Source organism: Phaethon aethereus, assembly GCF_964289735.1.
Source record: "Phaethon aethereus genome assembly, chromosome: 5".
NCBI lineage: Eukaryota > Metazoa > Chordata > Aves > Phaethontiformes > Phaethontidae > Phaethon > Phaethon aethereus.
Window position 1 is genome coordinate 12,367,798 of NC_138579.1, and position 24,947 is coordinate 12,392,744.

The 24,947-nt window shown below is 40.1% G+C and overlaps 1 protein-coding gene across 1 annotated transcript in view; it reads right to left on the reverse strand.

The window, feature by feature from the left end:
• Positions 1-24,947, reverse strand: part of LOC309405187 (kinesin light chain 1) — a gene marked incomplete at both ends in the record, with an annotated part of 68,046 nt that overhangs the window by 40,044 nt on the left and 3,055 nt on the right. Inside the window, one exon of the mRNA XM_081999890.1 lies at positions 23,733-23,823. Within this exon, the coding sequence (XP_081856016.1) occupies positions 23,733-23,823 (91 nt within the window). The remainder of the gene's footprint in view (positions 1-23,732; positions 23,824-24,947) is intronic.

Below are 24,947 nucleotides of genomic sequence, written 5' to 3' on the forward strand. Positions count from 1 at the left end.
GACAGACAGACACACCAACCCCCCCCACTAGTCCGTAAACCTGTATGACATGCTTTGCAAATTCAAAGCTGGAAGGAGCAAATTCAAGACATATTGCAGAATACAGCTACTGCGATCCTTTAAAAAGTTTAAAACCACCACCCTCTACACTGTGGAATGGCACACACACACAAATAATAGCACCCTGAAAGTAATCTTAATTTTTTGTTAACTTTTAACTACTCATGCTGTCTCCAGACAAAGCCCAATATTAGACAGCACAGGATTTAAGAAACAGTGTACGACTATGACATCAGTGTTTGTACGTAATGCAAAATAGTAAGAATTAAGATATATGGTTATCTGATAATTCAAAAAAATGTAAGTATTATCCTTTAAAAAGACTGATTTTTAGATACAACTTCGTTTCCTGAAATATATATAAAACACACAATATAAGAAAAGCATGTGTTAAGTTCAGCTTTTCTTGTCAGTCAGACATTTCTTGACCTTCTGAATGTTTATTAGTGCAACATTAACTTTTTAAATGGTTTTCTGGGGTACATACAAATAAATATAGGCTTATTATTACATAGTAAGTAGGGTATAATTAGCCACCACCTTAATCCTACTGATATGTAAGGAAGGCAGTACTACTGACTAGACTGGTTACATACTTCTACTCACTTTAATAAAATCAGCTACAGTTCTGACATAATCACAGAAACACAATCTTAATACAATGAATGGGTTTTATGGCAGGTATTTACAAAAGAACAAAAACTGGAAACTGCTCACTTTTAGGTCTACCCACAAAAGGTATTTTACCACTTTTACCTGTAAGTAAGACCTGATATTAAGAAACCATGTAAAAAATCTGTACATTTAAATAGACAACAGCTGGAAAGCGTATTTGGAATAGAAGATGACGTGATCCCATGCTTCCTAATTTTGACAAAGACAGACGACCAATAATTATTGACAAAATAAATGCGATTTAATTCTATGTGCACATCAAAATACAGCTTCCAGAATAAAGATTGTTTCTGATTGCACTAAAAAGTTAAAAAGCACAGTCCATAATAAACTGTATGCAAAGAAACAGTGATTAAATCAACACACAGATACTATTACTTGCATCTGTTTTCTTAGCTTTCTGAATCTGAAGAAACTGTCAACTATGAGAGATTAATTCTCTTTATACATTATAAAAAATTGACATATCTAGTGTTAACTGTGCTTTCGTGTTCATCCTCTGAGAACAACTCCTTTGTTCACATTCCCAAATATATTATGAGTACTGGAAGCATACATCCTCAGTCCTCATGCTTGCCTATTCGCTATGGCCCATCATTAAGTACACTAATTGTCCAGCACAAAAAAAACCCCAAATACAGCGTCATCTTATGCATGATGCCTGCAAAGCACCTCACACAAAACCCTATGGAACTAACTCCTCCATCACTGAGAGCATCTGTAATTCTGGCTGTGACCCTCTAACAAAGTGCCCAATTTAAAACCTGTAAGATGAAGGCAAACAAAAGCATCTCAGCAAATCTAAGCCAGCATAAGTGCATCTTTGTCCAGTCAAGCATTTATCGATTAAGTAATTTTTTAAAGGAACCACACTTATTACTACTGCCTGCTTTCAGAAAGGAAAATGTTTCACTAAAGAAATTACCAGGGAAGTCTTAATACCTCAAAAATACCTCAGGCCAACCGTGCTCAGGATATAACTAGTATAATCACTTCTATTTTGAAGGCAAATAAAGTTTCTTTTCAGAATGAATAATCCGTCTCTGACCGGTACGTGGTTACCACGAATTTATATATTGGACATTACATATCTCATGCTTTGAGAGTTAACATTGAGAAGAAATGTTTTCCTGAACTTTGGTCAAGGTAAATATGATGTTCTTACAAAACAATTTAAAAATACTTTGGAAACACAAAGTATTATGCAGGCTGAATTAAGAGAAAAGCCTGTGACTAGCCACTTTATTGCAATGATGATGGAATTGGTCCTTTTTTACTATAGTTGTGTCATATCAACCAACACCCTGGAGGCAGACAGACTACAAGAGATGTTTATTTAAATAGACCTAGCATGCTGTCCCTCTCACTGTCTGCTACTATGCTCAACGCTAAATACAGAAGTATATTTTGCTTATTTATGAATTTATCCAAATTGTCTTATTTTTCACTCCTCCTATGAAAACATTATTTTAATAAATATTTGTACTCTGAATTGAATTTTAAAACAATCATGAGGTACACATTTGAAGAGATGCTATTAATCCCAGAATAATTCCAACTGCATGTCTGCCAGAGAAGCCAAACAGAGGAAGAGATGGAAAGAGTAACTCCACAAGCCCCCACGCCTCAAAAGAAGCAGAGGCTGCATTAAACGGACTCAGAGCTGAATACAAGGCTACAGTATTTCCTCAAATGCCCGATTAAATAAGACATATGTAGGTGTGTGTGTATGGACATATATAGATATACAGAGAGATACATATACTGCATACCAATAGCACACAAGTAGGGGTTTTCTGACATGATCATGGTAAGCTCTTCATACAACAGAGGGAGCAGCAATTGCTCTTATATGCCTTAAGTGTCTGTACAGTATTATTTTGATTCTTGTATGTCAAAAACATTCATAAGAGAGTATTCTGGACTCCTGCAAACTTAATTCACAATCTGTAAGCAATTCCTCTTTTGTCAAACACAGACCTTTTTAAAAATAATTTTCCATTAATAAGGCACTATTAGCATATAATAGTAATTTGTCAAGCAGTAAATGAGGCTATTCCATGAGACATTTGGGGAGTAACTTTATTCTCTTTTTTCATTACATATGATAGCGTGCTTTCTTTGATTAGAAAGCGAAGGGAATCTAAGCTCAAACTGCTGTTAGAATTTCTCATTATTGGAGTTGTCCAGTTCCATCATCATCCTTTGCCAAAGTTTTAACTGCAACATGATGCAGAAGTGATACTGCATTGTTGTGTGAGTTTCAGGAACTGACAATTTAAATTCCCTGCATTTACCCACATGGTTCTGCATTATATAAAATGCCTATCTAAATGGAACTGCTACAGTTCTACAGATCTGTTGTAATTTCACAAAAAGGTTCTCTTAAACCATGTGTTCACAAAAATAGTTGTGCCAGTGACTTACAAAATACAAGGTCTTCGCTCAGAATCACCAGACGGATCAGCTTTCTCTCTGCTGCCAGTAAATGCTGATTGTGTTACTTTCAATTGTATCTATAATCCTAGGGTTATAATATCTTCTATCATGTTTTGCTGAAGCTTTGGATCATAATCAATTAAAATAAAGCTATTTTCCAAAAGAGTTTGAAATCAATTGTGCATTCAAAAAGGTGGTGGGCTGGGTTTTTTTTTAGTTTTGTTGAGTTTGGGGTTTTTTTTGGTTTTGTTTCTAAATTGAAATGCTAAACTGTCTAAATCTCGAAGGTTCCTTTTTAGCTTCCAGTGCACACCCTTTGGGCATAAGTTTCCTGTTTAAGCGAAGTGCAATTACAAAAGTGGAAGTAAAAGAGACAATTACTGCCCAGAGTAATTGTTACTAAACCTTCTGCCAATTGCAAGAACACTAAAATTACATTTTAATAGTCTTCATTTTATGTGTTTTTATGTTGAACTGTAAAAGTATTTTATATCATGAATGGCATTTGCTTGCCATTTTGCTGTTTAAAGCAAACTATAAAAACAAACTTTTTTTTCTGTTTTTTATACAAATTCATAAATTTATTTAATTTATAAATTTATATATTTAGAATAAGAGCACCACCATTTATTTAGTAGCCTTCAAAAAGCCAGGCAATAGCATTACACTAGGTGGTACTACTTTGGTCATTAAAATACGCTTCAATATGCTTAGAACACAGAATTCAATACGGAGTCAATAAGTCCCTTCTTGTGATGAGACAACTGCTATGCAGATCTACAAATCAAGCATCGTTACCTAAAAATATTAGAAACATGATGCCAGAATGAGTAAGATTTTCGTGTCTAATCAATATCTGCCCTAAAGATACAGTTATCAATTAAATCAGTTATGTATTCATGTCATTTTGCTAGAATAACGTGTTCTAATCAATGCTCTTCTTCCTTATTTTAGGAGCGCAGAAATCTGGCCAAGACCTAAGTCTACGAAGGGCCTCCGACTACAGCACAGTAGGTGACCTACAATATATAAATCCGGTCACTATGTACAAAACCCGAAAAAGAGCCGCTGCCCCCGCTTCTTCTTTCACCATTTCCCAATTAATAAGCCAAGTACGCGAAGTACAAACAAAGCGCCGCACGTCCCGGGCAGCCGAGCTGACCCCGCAGGAGGGGCGAGGCCGGCAGCCCCCCGCACCCCGGCCCTGCCCAGGGTCCCCGCAGGAGGGGCGAGGCCGGGAGCCCCCGCACCCCGGGGTGCCTCCCAGGGCGGCGCCCGGCGCCAGCCGCAGCCCCGACGGGAGCCAGGAGGTGAACGGGCGGCAGCGCCCAGCCGGTCCGCATCTTCGCCGGGGGGTTCCGCCTTCCCGCGGCCAAGCACCGACCGTAACTGGCAGAGCTTTATACAAAACACCGAAAAACAACCTTCCCCCCCCCAAAAAAAACTCCACCCACCCCACCCCTGACGCGCGGGGAAGAGGGTGGCTGTCAGCGGCGCTGCGCAGCGACCAGCCGGCCCGCGCAGCCTTTTGTTGCGTGCGTAACGGCAGATAAAAAGGCAAAATAATTAAAAGACAGACACCCACCCCCCGTCGTCGCCCCCCGGCAGGGCCGCCCCCGGGTGCGGGCAGCTCCCCTCGCTCACCGCTCGGTGCTGCAGGCTCGGGCGATGTGCGCAGCGCTGGCGGAGGCGGCGGGGGCCGCGCAGCCCGGGGCGGGGGGATGGGGGGGAGGAGGCGACCGGAGGAGGATGTCAGCGATGGGCGGGCGGAAGGGAGGGAGGAAGGAAAAGGGTTTATGGGGGGGGGGGGGGGGGGCGGGAGAGAGGACCGAAGAGAAGGGAAGAAGGGAAGGAAGAAGGAAGGAAGGAAGCGGGTCGGCACCACAGCGCTCAGTGCCTCCCCCGAGGCTCTGACAGGCCCGGTCCAGCCCGGCGGGCGCGGTGGTCAGCGTGCGGCCCAGCCCCCGAGGAGCGGGCGCTGACAGCTGCAGGCAGCAGCAGCCGCCGCCGCCACCGCCCCGTTGCCGCCACCTCCCCTGTGCCCGCCCCGTGCCCCCCCCCCAGCCGCCCCGCCCAACATGGCGGCTTCCCCGTCTTCTCCCACAACCCCCCGCGCGCCCTTCTTTCACACCGCTCCCCCAATCCATGACGTCATTTCTCCCCCACGGTGAGGAGGGAGCAGCGCGGGGAGGGGGAGCGACTGCAACGGCAGCTCCCGTACTCAGCGCGGCCCCCGCCTGCTGCCACCGCCGCCGCGGTAGCGCAGGGCTGGCCCCGAGGCGGCCCTCGGCAGCCCTCGGCAGCCGGGCATGCCCGGCCCCCGGGAGGCAGAGGAGGGATGCCGATGAAGGCTTTCAGGGGTTGAGGTGCGTGGCCTCACACGGACATCCGCGAGGCTGCCAGGCTAGACGGGCGGAGGCCATGCTGAGGCCTTGGTGCCTGAAGTGTGTGTCATTGGGGAACAAAACCCGGCATTTCCTCAAAGCACCCTCCGGTGACACAGAGGTGGTTTGGGTCCAGAGTGGGGTAGTGCTGCAGATGTTTTTTGTGAGTGTTCTGGTTGTTCTGAGTGTCCTGGAAGGAAGTTCAGCATTTTCCTTCTGTAAAGCAGGCTGATGGTAGGACTTGGGAAGCAGGCGCTCCTGTCTCAGTTGAACGCCTGTGGGACAAACGCACATGAAGAGCTCTGCAGCGTGCAGCCGGCTGACGGTGCAAGTTACACGGGGGGAAGCTGAGGCTGAAGTACAAATTCTGTGGTGAAGGCTGGGTCCCCTCTCAGGGCTAATTATGTGCTGTTAATATATTCCAGCGCCTTTGTCTTTGTTCCACATTGAACTAGAGTGAAAAATCCCTGTTCTTCTAACAGGCTTACACATAAAAAGTGAGACTTCCATGAGAACTCGGTGGCACTTGTCTCAAGAACCATTTCTTGCAGCTTCCAATTTCATTCCCACTCTTGCTAGAGAAGAAGGAATGGTCACAGTATTTTAATGTTGCCTTACGTTCAGCTAGGTAGAAGTTAAGTCCAGAAATGAAAGCATGGAAGGAATTGAGGTCTGAGAGGAAAAAAAAACAGGTAAATACAGCAAAGCAGTGAAATGTACATTGGAAATCATCAGGGAGCAGTGACAGCCCAACTTTATGAATTATTAATGTCTGGGCAGAGTATTATGGTGCATTGCCATCTGAGCTCCATATACACTAGAATAGTTCAGTTGGAAGGAACTTAATCAACTAGTCCAACTGCCTGTGTAACTCCTGCAGCACATACAGGGTATGAATCATGAGCTAATGGAAACATATGGAGGCATACTGGTAAATCAAAACGTGCAGCCTCACCTAAACGCAAGTATCTAAAATACACAAGGAAGGCAGAGCTTACATCTGTTTGCCCTCACATACAACATACAGCAAGTCTACAAAATGGCAGATGTGAGACCAAGAGTCAGGTGAGGAAGCAAGACTCCTAAGAAGCAGCAGGAAGACGGAAGAGGAATCAGAGCTAATGCTGTTATCAAAGAGGCAGAAGAACAAGAAGAGTCACAGAAGCCCACAAGAAACAAAACAAAGTTAGGGGAACATGGCTTGTCTGCAGACTGCAAATACAGAGAGTCACTGTTCGATTTGAAAAGCTGAGAGAACTGAAGTAGACTTTCTGAATACCAGTCACTGATTAATAACTTAGGTCAAGTTGTCCAACCAAAAAACATTTGTGATACTAGTATTTCAGAGCAGCAGCTTCTTGTGTGCTTCATCTCCATTGAAAGCATTTTTCTGTCAATTTTGTATCAATGGTTTACCATAATATTTTAATTTTGACAGGCAATATAGGCTAACTATGTATAATAATGTGAAATATGTGTTTGCACAGTAATATGAAAGGGAAAAAAAAAGATTGAAGGGCATTCCTGTATACAAACTACCTTTTAAAAGTAAGAGTCATGCCAATTGGTCTACAGGTTCAGAATAGTTTCATGAATATGCAAGAGATTTAATTAAAAATAGAACATGCCCTAATTACATAATTATGCAAGAGAACTGATTCAAAGGAACCACTCCTGTCTTTTGAATAAACGGTATTCATTGCTTTCTTCCTATCACACATTTGCTTTAAAAGATTTTCTGCAATTAGCTGCTTACACGAGGGATCTGAGCGTCTCCCCACAAAGCAACTACTCCAGCTATGACCCTGATTCATAACACGGTGGCTAATGAAGTATATGCATGCTGGCAATTTCCCACATAAGCAGCACATACTATAAGCTCCCTCCTGCAGGAAGGTTGATTAGCTCAATGGAACTGAAGTGCAGCATTACTCCCCTCTGTTTATGGCACACAGCAGAAGAGTAGATACAGAAGATAGACATAGAAAAGACTTGGTGAGCCTGCTTCTTCCACAAGCTTCTGTCTGACTTGAAATACTGTAAGAGTTCCTCTCCATTTCTATCTTGTTTTTCCTGTCCCATCTACATGAGAATTATCCAAGTTCATCTAGCAGTAGGAACTATTTACTGCCCACATTTCCATCTTCTCTTAGGGAACTGGTTATGCTATATGCCCTGCTTTTAGGATGAAGTGATCTAGACATGCTGTTTCTAGAATATTCTTTGTCTGCCACCAACAAGGTCACCGTGGCTTTCTGCAGACATCTAAGTAGATATTAAAACAAAACCCCAAAACACATTATTTACAATGCTTGATTCTTTATTCTCACTATACCCATTTCCCTCCTCTCCCAAAAGAGAGAGAGGTTTGTAATTCACAGTGGGAGAGAAAAAAGCAAACAGTTCAACTAATGCAGTACAAAGTGCTTACGTTTTGAGGTGCAGCAGTGTGAGAAATACATGCAGTAAACTAGTATTTGGTTTGACTGACATCCACAAATAGAGCAAGCCTCTATAAAGAAATTCAGGTTCACTTCATTTAGAAGTGCTAGTTGTTTTATTTTACCATTGTTATTCAAAAACATTATCCTCCTGGCTTAGAGGATCTTTCCTCCAAAAGAGACAAAGGTTTCAAAAATCTAATCCTACAGTCTATAAAATCTATGACTTCATTTTATAAATATGGGCTACAATAAAGCACTACATTGGAATAATTTCAACTGCTGCTAAAGTGCTGTTTAAAAGCATGCTGGCAGTAATAAATATTGAAAGGCCAGATTCAGCAACCTGTCTGGCTTTTCATCACAAATCACTTGACAGTTGCATATGCTTTTAGTTTGTATTTCCTGCAAGAACATCCTTTATGGAAAAGGGGAAACATAAAAATCAGTGCTCAAGAGTCAAAAGTGTCAAGTATGCAGTCCCAGACACAATTTTAACTCCTTTGTGCGTACGTGCAGTGACTGCACGCAAAGCTCCCTTGTTATCAGGGAGTTCAGGCACTTTGGAGTAAAAGGACTGTATTTTGTTTGACATGACTAGATGTTTGACATAGTCAAGATGCCTGAACATACCATCGGGAACCCACTGTTGGGCATGGCATTCAAGTACTAAGGAAAACAAACACTGATCATGATGTTGCTTCCAAAGTCAATAAGCTTTATTTACATGCAAGTGAATTCTCCTTTTTCAGAGTCATGAGGATTTCTAGAAAGCTGTAACAAATGAAAGCCAGTGTCCTTTTCCCTGACATTTTCTATCCACAGAGAAATAACAAGGAAAGAGAGCATGCAGTGTTAGTTCAGCTCTTAACAGGCCATTTCATTACTTAATTTCTGTTACTTTTTTTAAACAGAGCAGGATGCTTGCGCTGGACATTAACATTTTGCTAACCAGAAGTCTTTTCATCTCCCATCTATTACAGAGCTATGTTTTTGTAAAAGACCAAGAGATACTGAAAGGTTTAAGAAGCCCATTCAATTAGCTTTAAAACAGTTCTGTTGTGGAATACAGACTAAAACCTCACGTAATACACTTAAAGTAACCACTTGAAAACTAGAAGCTATTAGAAAATTTGCATGTCAATATTAAAGTGAACATAAAGAAAAATACTAGACAATTTCAGCAACACACCTGTACTTATTTATCCCAATTTCCACTGTCATCTCCAAAGTAGTAAGTGATCAGGAGATAACAATTGCACCCTTAGACAAACTATAATACTCTATGCTATATGAATTTACAGACACTGTCTGTATTTTCCAAGATCCTACTTTTAAGCATCAAAATTCCCAACAGGTTAAGGGTTTGCAGAGGAAAGCTTATGATGATTATTAGACTTGTATCTTCACTCCCTGCATTGAACGAGTAGTAGGTTCCCACCTCTACTAGGGGAATGCTCATACCAGTACATACTTTGCTCAGCCAGCAATTTCTGTTCCTTCTTTGCTTCTGACATACCTCTCATTTAATTGAAAGGTGAAGCAACTTTCTTCCTTACTTGATTCCATGTTCTGTCGTCAGCTGATAGTTACCTACCAGCACCTTTCTAGCTTGGAAAAACTCTTCTCTATATTCATACTGCATGACTTTTAGTGCTTATACACGAAGAGAGATAGTGTTCTATTTATGCTCCTCTTTTCCTTCCTCTATACTCTCACTTTTCAGTGAGTTTATTCTCTCTTGGGGTTTCAGTTGCTCATTCAAGGTTATCAGAATTATTAATCACTGCATATGAGTCACAGTTACATTTATTTCTGTATTCACCTACCTCAGTCACTGAACCATTGCAGAAGTGTATTAAATCCTTCAGAGAAAATTAAAAACCCACTCTGTTAGTGGAATATTATAATCCTGGCCACTACTAGAGTAAGAACGTTCAGTGTGTGATACAGTACTTCTCTTCACCCTCCTCTATCTTTACTTCCCGACTATGACTGTGCTCCCTTTCTTTACCTTTCTATTGGGATAAGGCCTAGTATTGATAGGAAAAAAGTTTACTTCACAAACACAACAAAACAGTCTCTTCCAAAGACAAAATCTTTTGATAGTCTGTGTTCAAACACAGGAACACTTAGCTAAAAGCAGAAAACAAAAGGATCACCCCTATTGATTTCTAAGTGCCTGCTTTATTACTACTTACATTATTCTCTTCACTTCCTTTGAACACCACCTGTTTGTTACCTATATGGTTTGTCAGCATTCCTTTATGGAGATTTGCTAAGTCATCAGGCTTTGCTGCCAGATTACTTGCAATTAGATTAGGTGAGACTCTTACCTTGGTAATCTTGGTAGTGATTGTAGGGTTTTTTCCTGGTGAAGGAGACTTTTAGGTACCTTTTTCTCATTGAATTCTCTAGAGTTTCATTAAGAAAAGTACTTTTTCCCCCCAAAAAACCAGCTGTGAGGACTGTGGTTTTAATTTCAGTCACACATCAGTGTAAATCTGGGATAATTTCATTAACTGGTGTAAGATTTCTCTTTTTCTGAGAAGTGAATCTTTGACAGTGTAAGAAAGGCATTCCTTTTTCCAGCCAACATTAGGCAGAGGCACAGACTGGGACATAAACTTGTCTTGGCACTAGGGGAACTGGTGCTTCCTCATGGAGATACAGAAGATAACTTCTCTTTATTCTCACTAGGATTCCTACATACATTAATAAAAGAAGGGAGTTGTGATATTTCAGATGCTGCCTTTTATTAAAGCTCATGTATATGCTAATCACTAGAAATGCTAATGCCAGTGTATGCCTGTATGTGACCTTTTCCAAGTAGAAATTTGCACCTACTGATGAAAGAGAACTAAGTCTCCAAAGTGTAAAAGGCATTACAGATAACCACCTCATCTGGTCTTTTTTGATGATGTAATTATCAAACTCTGTGGAAAACCAAGTAGGCATCTTGCCCTTCCTGCCCAAGAACCTCACTCCAGTGTTCAGTCTCAAGGGTAATATATAGATACAGATATTGTGCCAAATTGTGTCATTTCTTTTTAGCTCTTTTCCCTTGCTAGTGATTAGCCCCATTTCTCTATGTGTTTGCATTTCTAAGGAGGTCCTCAAATGTAACACTTCTCTTTTATGTGTTTGATTAAATTCTTGTAGAGAAAGAACATTCTTCCCTGGGTAGCCCTCTTAGCTGGTCCTTCCTCCACTCACCTGTCTAGGAGATTCCGCGTTCCTTTCTCCCCTCCTGACCATCAATTTGCTTGATGAAACAAACTGAACTCTTAATCCCTTTAAGAGAGATTCTACATCTCCCTGATTATTCAACTTGCCCTTTGCTGCTCCCATTTGCTTCATCTTTCTTGAGCCTAATGTGCTGCAATTGTTTGTGCCATGGTCACTGTTGAAAATGATTGTTCCTAAATCTAATTTATCAGTAACCTTCCCTTCACTGGATGTATTTGTTTTCTGCATGTGCTGCAGTAACTGCCAAATCCTTATCCCCCTTTCAGTTCTTCTGTTAAATGCTTTTCTCTCCTCCACAACTAATACTCTATATGGATTTACACCAAATTCACTTGGCATCCAAGGTTGATTGGAATTTCTCATTTTTTATGGGAGGCCATTTTACATCTGCTTTTCATTGCTGGAGTTTGCCTTGGTTAAGAGGGTATTCAAACCAAGGCAGTACTCAGCTGCACTTGACTGGGGAACTCATGGTAATACAGTTTTCCCCAAGGGAAAGGGAAATGGAAATGTTTCTTCTGTGTGACAACTGTTTCTGTAGTTTCTGTGCCAATGACCAATTACATGTCCACAGAAAATGGCTTCTGTGAATATGCCTGTGGCTAGATGGATGGTATACAGTACATGGCACTGAGAAGGGCAGAGTCACTCTAGAAATCAATAGGAATCCAAACTGCCTGTGGTAGATATTTTGTTCCTCATCCTGTCTCCTGGGAAATAGAGCAGATGCAGGATAAGGAGGGATGATCTTATTCCCAGGGGTTTGGATATGAATTCTCTCTCCTTGATGCCTCCCTCTTTCCACAACAAGTATGTACTGTGAAGTTTTTGCTTCAGTTTCAGATGCTGTAATTTTTTTTTTTCTGTTGTAATTCTACCTTTTTTTAATCTGCTTTAATGAAACATTTTCTTAGTCAGTTCTCAGAGAAATCCATTGAAAGGTATTAAGTTCAAAGTCATGCCATGGACACACTCTTCACTTCTGTATCTTCACAATCATACAGAAGAAAACAAGATATGGACATCACTGCTATCAATTCTTAGACTTAAAACATTAGTGAGACGATTCCATAATTCACTTCTACAGGATGGATGGTGTGTTTTATCTCTACAGGCTTGTCTGTCAGTTACCTGAGATCAAATGTTCTTCAAAAGCTCAATCAGTGGACAGTCTCCAAAAGGTCTAGAACAGAGTCTGATATCCTAGATGAGAGGGGGGTGAGAGAATGGTTCTAAATCATCTTTGTGCCTTCCCAATTCTATACGATTTCCTGCTCCCTGTGTGATTTAGACAACCACAAGGACCTGGCTTCCATGTGATAGTTCTGCCCAGGACCTCCACAGCGTCCATCTGTAATCTAGCCCATCCACACTTAGTATACCCCCTATACTAGGGCATGTGAAAGAAGACCTTAGAAACTAGCCTTGTAGGTGACTACTTCTGAAGAAAGGAATTCCTCATACATCTGTGTATAGGTGTTTTAGAGACCAGGATATAAAAAAAAACCCCAAACAACAGTGAGAGCATGCTATTAATTTGTCAAGTTAGGCAGATACTGCTGCATCACATCATGTTCTGAAGGTTTTCCTTGTGCCAAAAAGGTTAGACTCAATTTAGGTGAGTTGTAATTTATGCAGAAACTGGCTAAGAAGGCAGTTACCTCATCAGTAATCCTCAGAATACTCAGAATCACTAAACCTCAGAATATCATCACAGATACTCTGAGGCTACAATTTTGCTTCAGAGGACAAATAATTAAAGACAGGAATTTAAAGCAGGACTCCTTGACCTTTGACTTTGGTGGCGAGCTGGGTATACTACAATTCACAGAAAGTAGAGCCTGTAGTGGTTTCTTTCAAGGAAAAAAACCTGTGCCACCACAGTTCTCTAAAACACCAGCATCACCTAAAACACCTGGGCTGTTTGAGGTGTTCTGATTACATGGAGCAGTTCATCACATCAGTTAACAAGTCTCCTGGGGAAGTTCTGGGGAATTGATGAAACATGCCATATGCAGTACTTTAGATTTTGAATCTGTGTATTCTAACATAAAATTATTCCTTAGTATTTTAAATAATAATTATGCTTTAATGAAAGTTGAAATACATTGAAATTGTTTCAAAGACCTATATAGTGCAGTTTTACATAGTTTATCAAACCCTATGTATTGAAAATGATGTAACTGTAAACAGGAATTGAAACATGCCTCAATAAACACTAGAAATCTGGGAACAACTGATATATATAAATTAGCCAAGAAAATTAAATGTACTGCCTACACAGTGTTACACTGGTTATTACATGCTGAAGGGCCACAAAGTACACCATCACCATATGTTTGAAAACTGTCATGACTCACTCGGAACAGGCTGATGAATAATGGTATCTTCCTTCATCAGTGTGTAACACTGACCAGAAATCTAACCAGTAAATGGTTCCATTGTGGGCAGCAATTTAACATGCCCCATATCCTTATAATTAACTACATAACTGTAAAAATGTTACTGCCAAGGGTTTTTTTAGCCCTACCAGCGTGGATGTAATACTGGAACTGCTGTTCACCAACACAAGTGAGCTAATCAGAGACATCAAGATTGGAGGCAGCCTGGGCTGCAGTGACTGTGCGCTAGTGGAGTTCGCAGACCTGCAGGATATGGGGCAGGCAAAGAGTAAAGGCAGGACCCTGAATTTTAGGAAAGCAAACTTCCAGCTCTCCAAGGAGTTAGTCAATAGAGTCCCCTGGGAAACTGCCATCAGGGATAAGGGAGCAGAACAGAGCTGGCAGATCTTTAAGGACAGAGCTCTCGATCCCCAGGTGTAAGAAATCAGGAAAGGAAGGCAAGAGACTGGCATGGCTGAGTGGAGACCGGATGGGCAAACTGAAGGGCAAGAAGGAAGTGCACAGGCAGTGGAAGCAGGGACAGGAATCCTGGGATGAGTACAGGGACACTGCCTGGTTGTGTAGTGATGGGGTCAGGAAGGCCAAGATGCAGCTAGAGCTGAACTTGGCAAGGGATGCAAAGAATAATGAGAAGGGCTTCTACAGGTATGTCAGGCAGAAAAGGAAGGTCAAAGAAAGCGTACCCCCCTTGATGAGCAAGACTGGCAGACTGGTAACAACAGATGAGCGGATGAGGAGAAGGTTGAGGTACTGAATGAATTCTTTGCCTCAGTCTTCACTGGCAGTGTCTCTTCCTACACCTCTTGAGGGGATGGACTGCAAGACTGGGACTGGAGGAGCAAAGTCCCTCCCCCTGTAAGAGAAGATCAGGTTCAAGACCACCTGAAGAACCTGAACATACATAAGTCTATGGGCCAGAGTCCTGAGGGAATTGGCTGATGTAGTTGCCAAACCACTCTCCATGACATTTGAAAAGTCCTGGCAGTCAGGTGAAGTGCCTGGAGACTGGAAAAAGGGTAACGTTGGACCCATTTTTAAAAAGGGTAGCAAGAAGGACCCTGGGAACAACTGACCTGTCAGCCTCACCTCTGTTCCTGGGAAGATCATGGCACAGGTCCTCCTAGAAGCTATGCTAAGGCACATGGAGGACAGGGAGGTGATTTGAGACAGCCAGCATGGCTTCACCAAGGGCAAGTCCTGCCTGAACAACCTAGTAGCTTTCTATGATGGAGTGACCACATCAGTGGACAAGGGAAGAACTACCAATGTCATCTATCTGGACTTCTGTAAGGCCTTGGACATGGTTCACCACAACATCCTTCTCTCTCAATTGGAGGGAGATGGATTTGATGGGTGCACTGTTGGGTGGATGAGGAATTGGGTGGGTGGTTGCAACCCAGAGGGTAGTGGTCAATGGCTCAATGTCCAGCTGGAGATCGGTGATGAGCAGTGTCCCTCAGGGGTCTGTACTGGGACCAGTGCTCTTTAATATCTTCATCAATGACATAGGCAGTGGGACCGAGTGCACCCTCAGCAAGTTTGCGGACAAGCTGAGTGGTGCAGTTCACATGCCTGAGGGATGGGATGACATCCAGAGGGACCTGGACCAGCTCAAGGAATGGGCCCCTGTGAACCTCATGAGGTTCAACAAGGCCAAGTGCAGGGTCCCACACCTGGGTTGGAGCAACCCCCAGTATCAATACATGCTGGGGGATGAAGGGATGAGAGCAGCCCTGCCAAGAAGGACTTAGGGGTACTGGTGGCTGAAAAGCTGGACTTGAGCCAGCAATGAGTGCTCATAGCCCAAGCGGGCAACTGTATCCTGGGTTGCATCAAAACCAGCATGGCCAGCAGGTCGAGGGAGGCGATTCTGCCCCTCTGCTGTGCTATGGTGAGACCCCACCTGCAGTCCTGTGTCCAGCTCTGGAGCCCTCAGCACAGGAAGGACATGGACCTGTTGGAGACGGTCCAGAGGAGGCCACAACAATGGTCACAGGGAGGGAACAGCTCTGCTACGAGGACAGGCTGAGAGAGTTGGGGTTGTTCAGCCTGGAGAAGAGAAGGCTCTGGGGAGACCTTACTGCAGCCTTCCAGTACTTAAAGGGGGCTTATAAGAAAGATGGGGACAGACTTTTTAGCAGGACCTGTTGCAATAGGACAAGGGGTAATGGTTTTAAACTAAAAAAGGGGAGATTTAGACTAGATATAAGATTTTTTTCACAGGAGGGTGGTGAAACACTGGCACAGGTTGCCCCGAGAGGTGGTAGATGCCCCATCCCTGGAAACATTCCAGGTCAGGTTGGACGGGGCTCTGAGCAACTTCCTCTAGTTGAAGATGTCCCTGCTCATTGCAGGGGGGTTGGACTAGATGACCTTTAAAGGTCCAACCCAAACCATTCTATGATCATGCACCAAAGCAGAAAGTGCTCTAAATATCTTTAAAGGAAGTTTCACACATTTGTCATTTCCCATCCTACTCATTTTGCAAGCAAAGGAGGCTGGAGTGCTGGAATGCTCTCATTTCACTTACCTTCTTTCTCTTTGAATTTTTGGTTGTGAACACTGCCAGGTAGTGCCCCAAAACAAAGTTCATACTGTAAATAAGTGAGATCACTTTTCTAATTTACATGTAAACATATAGTAGAACTAAAAGTTGAAATGACATTGTTACTCACATATGAAATTGAACATCAAGTGCTAAGTGGCTGTTAGATAATACCTTTAAATTACAGACTCAGGACAGTAAGTAATAAGCTGCTTTGCTGCTTTCAGAGAAAGTGTGAATCTCATGACTCAAAAGCCTGAGAAAAATCTTCCCAAAGTGGAAGCGTGCCCTGTCCAGTGGCAACTCTTCAGCCACATTCTCCCCGCATCACCCTGTTTCACTCCGTGCTATGGCAATCGGCTTTATGGCTGCGATACCGTTGGTAACTATGAAGTATGCCCAGCGAGTCTCCAGGTGTCACACTGAATAGACCCCTCTTTTCCCAACAGTAAAAGCAGCACTGGGGAAGAAGCAGCAGAGGAGCATAGCAAATGAATTAATTTTGAGCATCTCTTGTCAATTAAAATTGCTTTGTAATATCCTATGCCAGAGCCGATTTTTTCTTTGAAGCGAGCTTGAATTCTCCTTTGACACAAATTAGTACTTGTGGCTATTTACTCATATGTCAGCTTAGTATTTTGTTCTGTTTTTCATGGTGGAATTTTTCCATGAGGCCTGAGGAAACTGGAGGTTTTCCAGACATGGCATTAAAAGTGAAATATTATTTTGGTGAATGTGAGAAGATTGGTAAATCTAGAAGACATTTTCTTACATATTCATTGTAATTTAGTTTCCATTTTGTCTTTCAGTCTCATACAATTGTGGACAAATAAAAAGTTTTCTACCTAAGTATTTATAGTTTCTACAGCTACTCAGGTCAGAACTGTCTTGACTTGGTTTGCACTAGTAACACATAAGCAGCTGTATGAAACAGGCACCATGTCTTCAGAGCATTTATATGGCTTCTAAAACGGATTTTGACTGTGGGTAGTACTACAAAATAATACTTCTCTTGAGTAAGATCACACTTAAAAAGGAATCAATTTTTTGCCTTTACTATTTCTAGCAAAAAGTACTGCTTTTGCACTTCAACAGCATCTGCTATTTGAATATATCAACTAAATCTCAATCCATTAATTCAGTCTTAATCCATTAATGAATGCAAAGTCAAGGCACAAAGAAGTGGTTTATACAATAATGAATATTGATGAGAATATATTTCAAGATTATTATGTTCCATGTACTTACAAACTCTTTTTATGAAATAAACTCCTAAGAAATAAAGTAAGTTGTGTTTCTGTTACCGTTTTTTCTTTGAGAAATGAACCTAATATTCGGTTATGGGGTTATTATTCTGTGAATTGGTTTACAGCAATCAGTGGATATAATTTTTAATATGAAAATGTTAATCATGCATATTACAGTTCTAGGCATACATTATCCTTTCCCAAAAGCATTTCAATCTTCCAGTCTTTATGCAAAAGATTGGCCTGTGGGCTCTGTGCAGGATGTAAATTAAGTTCTTGTTTGGCTGAATCCAATTGCCCTGTAGGATATCAATCTTGCTTAGTGATACTGGAAGTTAAAAATTGCAAGCCCCTTGAAATGGGGCCAGGAAAGGTCAGCTTCTAAATAACAAATCTGAGTTTTCAACTAAATTTTACCACCAAGAATTTTCAGTTAATTATAGAAGCTATCTTCTCAGTAGTGCTACCATTACTTTTAAGACTCCTAATGAAATTGAGAAATGCATTTTTTTTTTTAAGAGGTACAGTTCTTTATTACTCATATGTAAAGGTACTACAATCACTTCAAACCAACACTGAGTTCTTCTCAATCACCATTTGACACTTCCTCTTACTCCTTTCATATTCTATCGAAACTAACGCTCCACTAGAGAAATTCAGTGAATAGCCAATAACCCACAATCATCAGAACATAACCACCTCAAGTCAACATAAACTATCTAAAATTATTTTAATATTACCAAAATACTGTTCCCTTATTACGCACTTACTGATGAGACAGATTAGAGAGGCACATGCTGACACTACTAAGTATGAAATACTGCTGTTCCTTCTGACAGGATTAGCTAAATGATAAGAACACTCCCCTGTATTTTTCCTATACTCAGAAAACGTGCACAGAAAAGTCCCTCTTTGATCTATTTCACTAGCTTCAGTCACTGTAGCAGGCCTTTGTATACATAAAATATTTAATTTTCGTAGTCTGTGGCAGCTCCTTATTCTTCCTTTGATGTATAAAGGATTTATGATCAATAATACCTGAAAGCAGCTGGCATTATTACAACTGCTCTAAGTCAAGAAAAAAAAAAAATATCAAAAGTAATGCAACACTGGCAAAAACTATATGGCTTTTGGCTGTTCAGAAACTGTAATTATCTCAGTAAATGTTTGTGGTCTTGGTAATAAGGCTCAAAATTTCAGCTAGATTTTTAATAACATCTTTTCACAGTGGTTTGATTAGATATTCCAAATCAGAGCTTGACACTTAACTAATAGATAAATACCTCACTCCTTCAATAGGCTTTAGATGAAGGAACCCAGCACCCCACACAGAATCTTAATGAAGGCAATGCCATGAAGTCATGAACTTTACTCTCACACATCTCAGAGCAGAATCCTAGCACAATCCATCTCATGCCGATTGTATTATTTTTGGGTGACCAACACTAAAATGACACATTCAGAAAAGTTTTAACTGTGAATTGACTGAAGCGCAATCCAAAGCCTCCATGTGAATTCCCACATCGCCCCTATGCCAACGGCAGAACTCTTGTATCTGCATGATGAGGCATATTAATTCAACCAACATCTAACACTTTTCTCCTTGGATTAGTTCTAGTAGTGAATCAATTTCCTGATCTGGTTCAGCAGGCAGACACAAAAATGTCTGTGTTAATAAAAGTGAGCAGCTCAGAAGATGAAAATGCTTCTTTTGATTGACCTCTACCCACTCAAAGCATATGTGAAACTACCTTAGGGATCTTGTGCGTAGGCTGTCAGAACATACGGCGATCAGCCACCAGTCCACGGTGGTTCTGGTCTCCGCCTTTCAGGGATATTTTCTTATATTATCCAATCATTCTTTTACACTGGAACTATTTATTAAAGTGTGCATTCACATTGTGGTCAAAGCTTATAGACAGTAAGATATGATTTACCATAAAGCCCTGAAGGACTACATTACATACACAGTCTATTTCAAAAATTTATTCTCATAAAGAAACATGGCATTTTGTAACTTTTTAATATACAGTACTGATGCGGTAAATAACATGCACAAATAATATTCTGCTAGAAGTGTTGGTTGTCACTTCAGCAAACACTACTAATGACTGTTTTCAATTACTAATAACACAACAGTTAAAACCACAATTCAGTGACTGTTTTAGCCCCAATGATGATATCATCATTGTATGAAACAGTGCAATCTAGTACTATATCATTAATACTTATTTCATCTTGCACAGGAATTATTACAGTTGATACTGAAAAACCTCTTTTTGCTCCAGCTGAAACAGCCTGTGAATAAATCATGTCACATTTAGATATGAAAAACAGGTCAATGGCTACTGAGCTGACATTTCCAAAAGCAGAACCTTCCCTACAGCATAGCATAGCTTTAGGAAAACATGCTTCATTTGACATCAGACATTCTTTTTAACAGGATCCTCTTAGTAGGTACTGTATCCAAAAAATCATTTAACTGTATAAATGGACAGGGAGAACATTCCGAGGAATGGAACTTCTTTTATATTACAGATACATGGCATAACATTTTAAGACTTCCATTAAACCAACCTCCTTCCAATTGATGTTACATACCTTGAGGACAGAAAAATCTCCCTCAAGCAAATTGTTTTGAGTGGCTCGGAGAAACTGGTGAGAATAGCACATTTTTGGAAAGAAATGAACCAGAAGGCAGTGCGTATTAGTACTAATGTTGTTCTCCTCCATACAGCCAAGTATCAGTTTCCTTTTCTACCAAGATTAAGTGATTGGCAATGCACCTGTTTTACTGCTCAGCAACTAAAGTCTTTACCAATCATAGTTTAGAGGAACCCTTGTCCAAGGGGGGCATATTTCTTTTAATTAAAACAAAATAGTCTAAGAAGATCCTATTGCATTAGTCATTTATATCCTATCTTAAATCTTTATCAAAAATAGAACATAATCACACTGAAAAAGAGGATTACTCTGAATTGATTATATATAAACTCACAAATCATACTCGCTCCTTCAGCAAGCTGGATCCTTGCTCCTGATGTGCAGGTTGTGTTACAGAAAAGGTAATTCCTTCTTAACTCCCCTGTTTACAGAGATTCCCAGAAGTCTGACATGACTAATTTTACACACATGTACCATTGCCAGGAAGAGTAACCTATGGATAGCTACTGCCCGAGACAGACAACTGCTGCAAAATGAGGCATTTTTGTCTTTATATACTACTATGGTTGGTGGAGACATAATTCTCTGACCTGAGTTCAGGTACAGCATACTGAATCACATGTTCTTTAGGAACTATGACTGTGGTAAAAACGTGACAGTTGTGATCCCTTCCATTTAATGTAAATTAGGAACAGCTTTTAATAGTTTTCTCTGTTGTGTTTTGGTTGGGAAATATTTTAGATATTCTTGGAATAAAAGGTAAAGGAAATCTACATAGTGATTATAAATTAAGACCAATGGCAACTTTTATTTACATAGCTTAAACAGATTCAAGCAATTATTACATTAGTCATTCAGATTCTGAACATCACTATACACAAGTTTATAGCAGGCCTAGCTAGTGTTGCTTTCTCCACAGAGCTGTGATTAATTGCCAATGTTTTTCTTTTTCCAGCGAAGCCACCTCAGAGCTCTTGCCAGTGCTACTTGTCCCATGAGGAATGTGATAGTCAAGTTACGTTTATACCAATCTCTACAATTCCAAAGCCAGAAAATCATCAGCACACAGAAAAAGAACAGGAAAAAGGTACACAGTTATATTAAAATATCCTTCGACATTGACAAATGACAATTCAGTGATGACCTGCATTTTCCACTCTTTGTGGCAATACCTTTCCAGCCTAATGAGAGTTAAATAACCTATGAAAAGGTCTACGTGAATATCCACATCCACAAACAGATGACATGTACTATAGGGCTACAACCATTGAGAGATGAACTGTAAAAAAGTTAAGGGATGGGTAGTTTTATGACCAATCGTATTTGAAATCAGGTAAGATAAAATAATTGTAACCATATTTCATGTTTCAGAAGTAGAGCTTAATGATCAGCTTTCTAGAAGAACTTCCTGCCAGTGCTGTGCTATGGGTAAGATTTGTGTGTGTATGAAGATGTATGCGTTGGAAAGGGCATAGTTGGTCACCTATAAAGGGGGTAACAATAAAATAAAATGACACTTCAAAGACTAATTATATAACCCAATACAGGAAACGTTAGGTTTCTAACACAGTACTCTTTAAAGATAATGTCTTTAATATTGCCAAAGTTATTGTTTATATGTTTAAGTAGTATTTATGCAGCATGCATGACTTCTGGAGCCAATTCAAGATACAGATAAAATAGTCTGCATCAGCCTTTTTTAACCTCTGAGAACTTGCTTAAAATTGTTGCCCCTGCTACAAACTAATTTCATAATTTCTTTCTAGTTTCCAACAATGATCACTCCCCCATTTTGTAAAATGCTGCACAAGAAGCAATAGAATATACTTATTGTAGAAATAGCAGGGAATATTAAACACTGGGATTTAGGTCTTCTCTTCAGATCTCTGTGGGAAACCTTGCCTGTACAGATCTAACATAAACCTGAGATACTAACCTCTCAGTAAGGATAGTAGCCAAAATCATGCCGACAAGCAGTACTGAGCCACCACTCAAATAGCATGATATTTTGATTTAATGTGACAACATTGCAACTGTTTCTTTTCCACTTTCGTGTCTCATTTCCTACATCCTTCTCAAATTTTTTTTCCTAAACTAGACTATCTTTCCAGTTAAGTACCATGAACTAAATATTCATGGTGTCTATGAACAGTCATTGCTTCAATTTTAACTAAATTTTAGAAGTTGCAACACTTCAGCAGCCACAGTTTTCAGGCCAGCAATGACCCCTCAAAATCAGAATGCCCATACAGAGCTCCACTCTTTCAGGGTTGTGCAGTTCCACTTTGAAACTACGATGCAGCTGACACTACCCAATTTTACAACGCAGCAACAAGGAAGGTCTTGTTTAGGCACAAAGCCTGAACTATCTTACCGTGAAGATGGGACACTACCCTGAGGTCACTACAACAATGGCATCTGGTGACCAGTTCTAAGATAAGCTATTTGCTTTCTCACTCATCAGTTATACGCAATTTGAACAAAAATCCTCTTAGTAAATATATTTTTTAACTTTCCATCTTTTCATGCTGATGCTTAGGTTTATGGGGAGGTTTCTTCCCCCATCCCTCCCCCGACACAGGCAAGACAAGATGTGCACCTTTGTTTTAAATATTTGTTATGGTAAATTTGTTCTTACGTTACAGTATATGCACAATACGTACAAAGAACCTTAAACCACAATTTGTTATACATCAGTTATAGTGATGGTAGAATTTTCACTAGCGATTACACCTTTAGGACCCAGTAACACTTGACACCTTTGAGCCCAATAATCTTTCAATCCGATACAGAGAGGAAACTGAAGTTGTGGTTTCACATTCAGTGGGCAGTGCTACTGTAACTGGATCAAGTGATATCCTCCTCCAGCTTCCCATTCCTTCCTCATTTCTAGCCCTCTACCAAGTATGCACAGCTACTTGCAGGATAATGTGTGTTTGCAAGTCATTTTTCAGTTGTTTCAGATCCCCAATCCAGTTTATCAAGTTGTTGTACAAACAGTAACACTGAAACAATGCAGTACATGTTGAAGAGGCATGGTGGATGTGGGCTTACCCAACTGTAGCTGAGGTTCTACACAGGATGAGTTCAGGCAATCATTTTACTAATGCTCTGACACACAGAAACCCCTCAAACTCAAGGCTAATCATGTTCATTTTTACTATATGCTTGCAAAATAATAAAAGCAAGAATACTAAATATTACTGTCATTAAACAATTTTCCTTTGAGATTAATCACATTTACTAGTCCTTATTTAACAGTCAACTAGAATCTGTTATATAGAAATTTCAACTATTTTACTCGCATATTTATCAGTTTCAATTAGCAGCATGAAAAAAACCATGCCATAAAAGAAAAAAGGGAGTGCCTGATCTTGTGTCTCTGAATCTCAGACATAAGATTAATCTCTGCACTAAATCAGCAAGAAGCAGTAGAACTCAAATGACAATGCAAATTTTTGTCAAATACTAGTAATAGCATGTAAATTTTTTTTTCCCAAAAATGATAGTTTTAGGTGCTGCTTTACCAATTATGAAAAAAAAAAAAGGTCAAATTTTAAATTTGATCTTATGCCTGTGACTTAGACTGTAACATATAACAGCCAACATAAATAACTTCTACATACCTGTTATACTGCATATGCTTTCTGAAATTTTTACTTAGAAACTCCTTGTAAAAGTCAGCCATTTCTTCTGCATTCAGTGTTGCTTTTTGACCTGAAAATAAGTTTTAGCATAACAATGTCAAGATAATTCTTTGGATTAAAACACTGGGTTCAGATGCAGGAGATCTAGGTCTGACTCCTTGTTCCTACAAGCTTTCTGTGTAACCCTGAACAAGTTTATGTGCTTTTATCTTCCAACTTTTAAAAACTTACCTAGGGAGCACAGCAGATTAAAAATACTGACCATCTTGAAGTTGGCATAACTCTTAAGCCCTTATTACTTGTGAAAGCAACTCTGTTTATCAGGTCTTAGATTATTTAGGGAACTAGCGGACCCCTTTGAAAAAGTCCATAGATCTAGGAGAATCTACCCTTGAATAAAACTAATCTCTCACAGGGCTGAAGTCTAAAGAGTACCAGTAAGAGCACTTAGTAACTTAAATTTCCCCCCTAAAGCAAGGCAATAAATAAATAAACAATGCTATCCATGACTGACATGATAATTACAGATGCACATTTTTTCTGTTGCTGTTGATAAATTTCAAGTAACTTATACCAAAGAGTATACATTCTGAGACATCACATTTATTAACAATATAGTAGACAATTATTTTGTGAAGAAGCAAGTACAAAAGATGACTGAATATGCTACTCTCATAATCAGGATCTAAGGAGAGATGGATTCTCTCCATAGAACATGAAAGGAAAAGTTGAGGCTACAGCACAGATAAGAATACTTGCTTGTTCTCGGGATTCACAAGTCCACCAGATAATTCCTATACAAACTTTCTGGTACTTTCAATGTTTCTAAAATGAGGGTCAAATTTGAATGTCCCAGGGGACATGGATACGATGAGGGAGGTGGAATTGTGATATTCAACTTGTTTACTGTTCCAAAATGCATTTTAAAGCTCCTGAGATTGACCACAGAAATATGTATTATTGATCAGTTCTATTTGTCATCAATTTCAAATCTAATATAATACAAAGGATTAACATACTATGGGATAAATTTACTCTAAGACTATTTGAAGGCTGCCTACGTAACACCTGTAAGTTAGCTTGTTTCTTCATAATGGTATCAGCAGAACTGACCACAGATTCACTTATATAAAAAAGTTAGTTTTGTTCCAACTGTTCACATATATTGTTATTACTCTTATTTTTATATACACA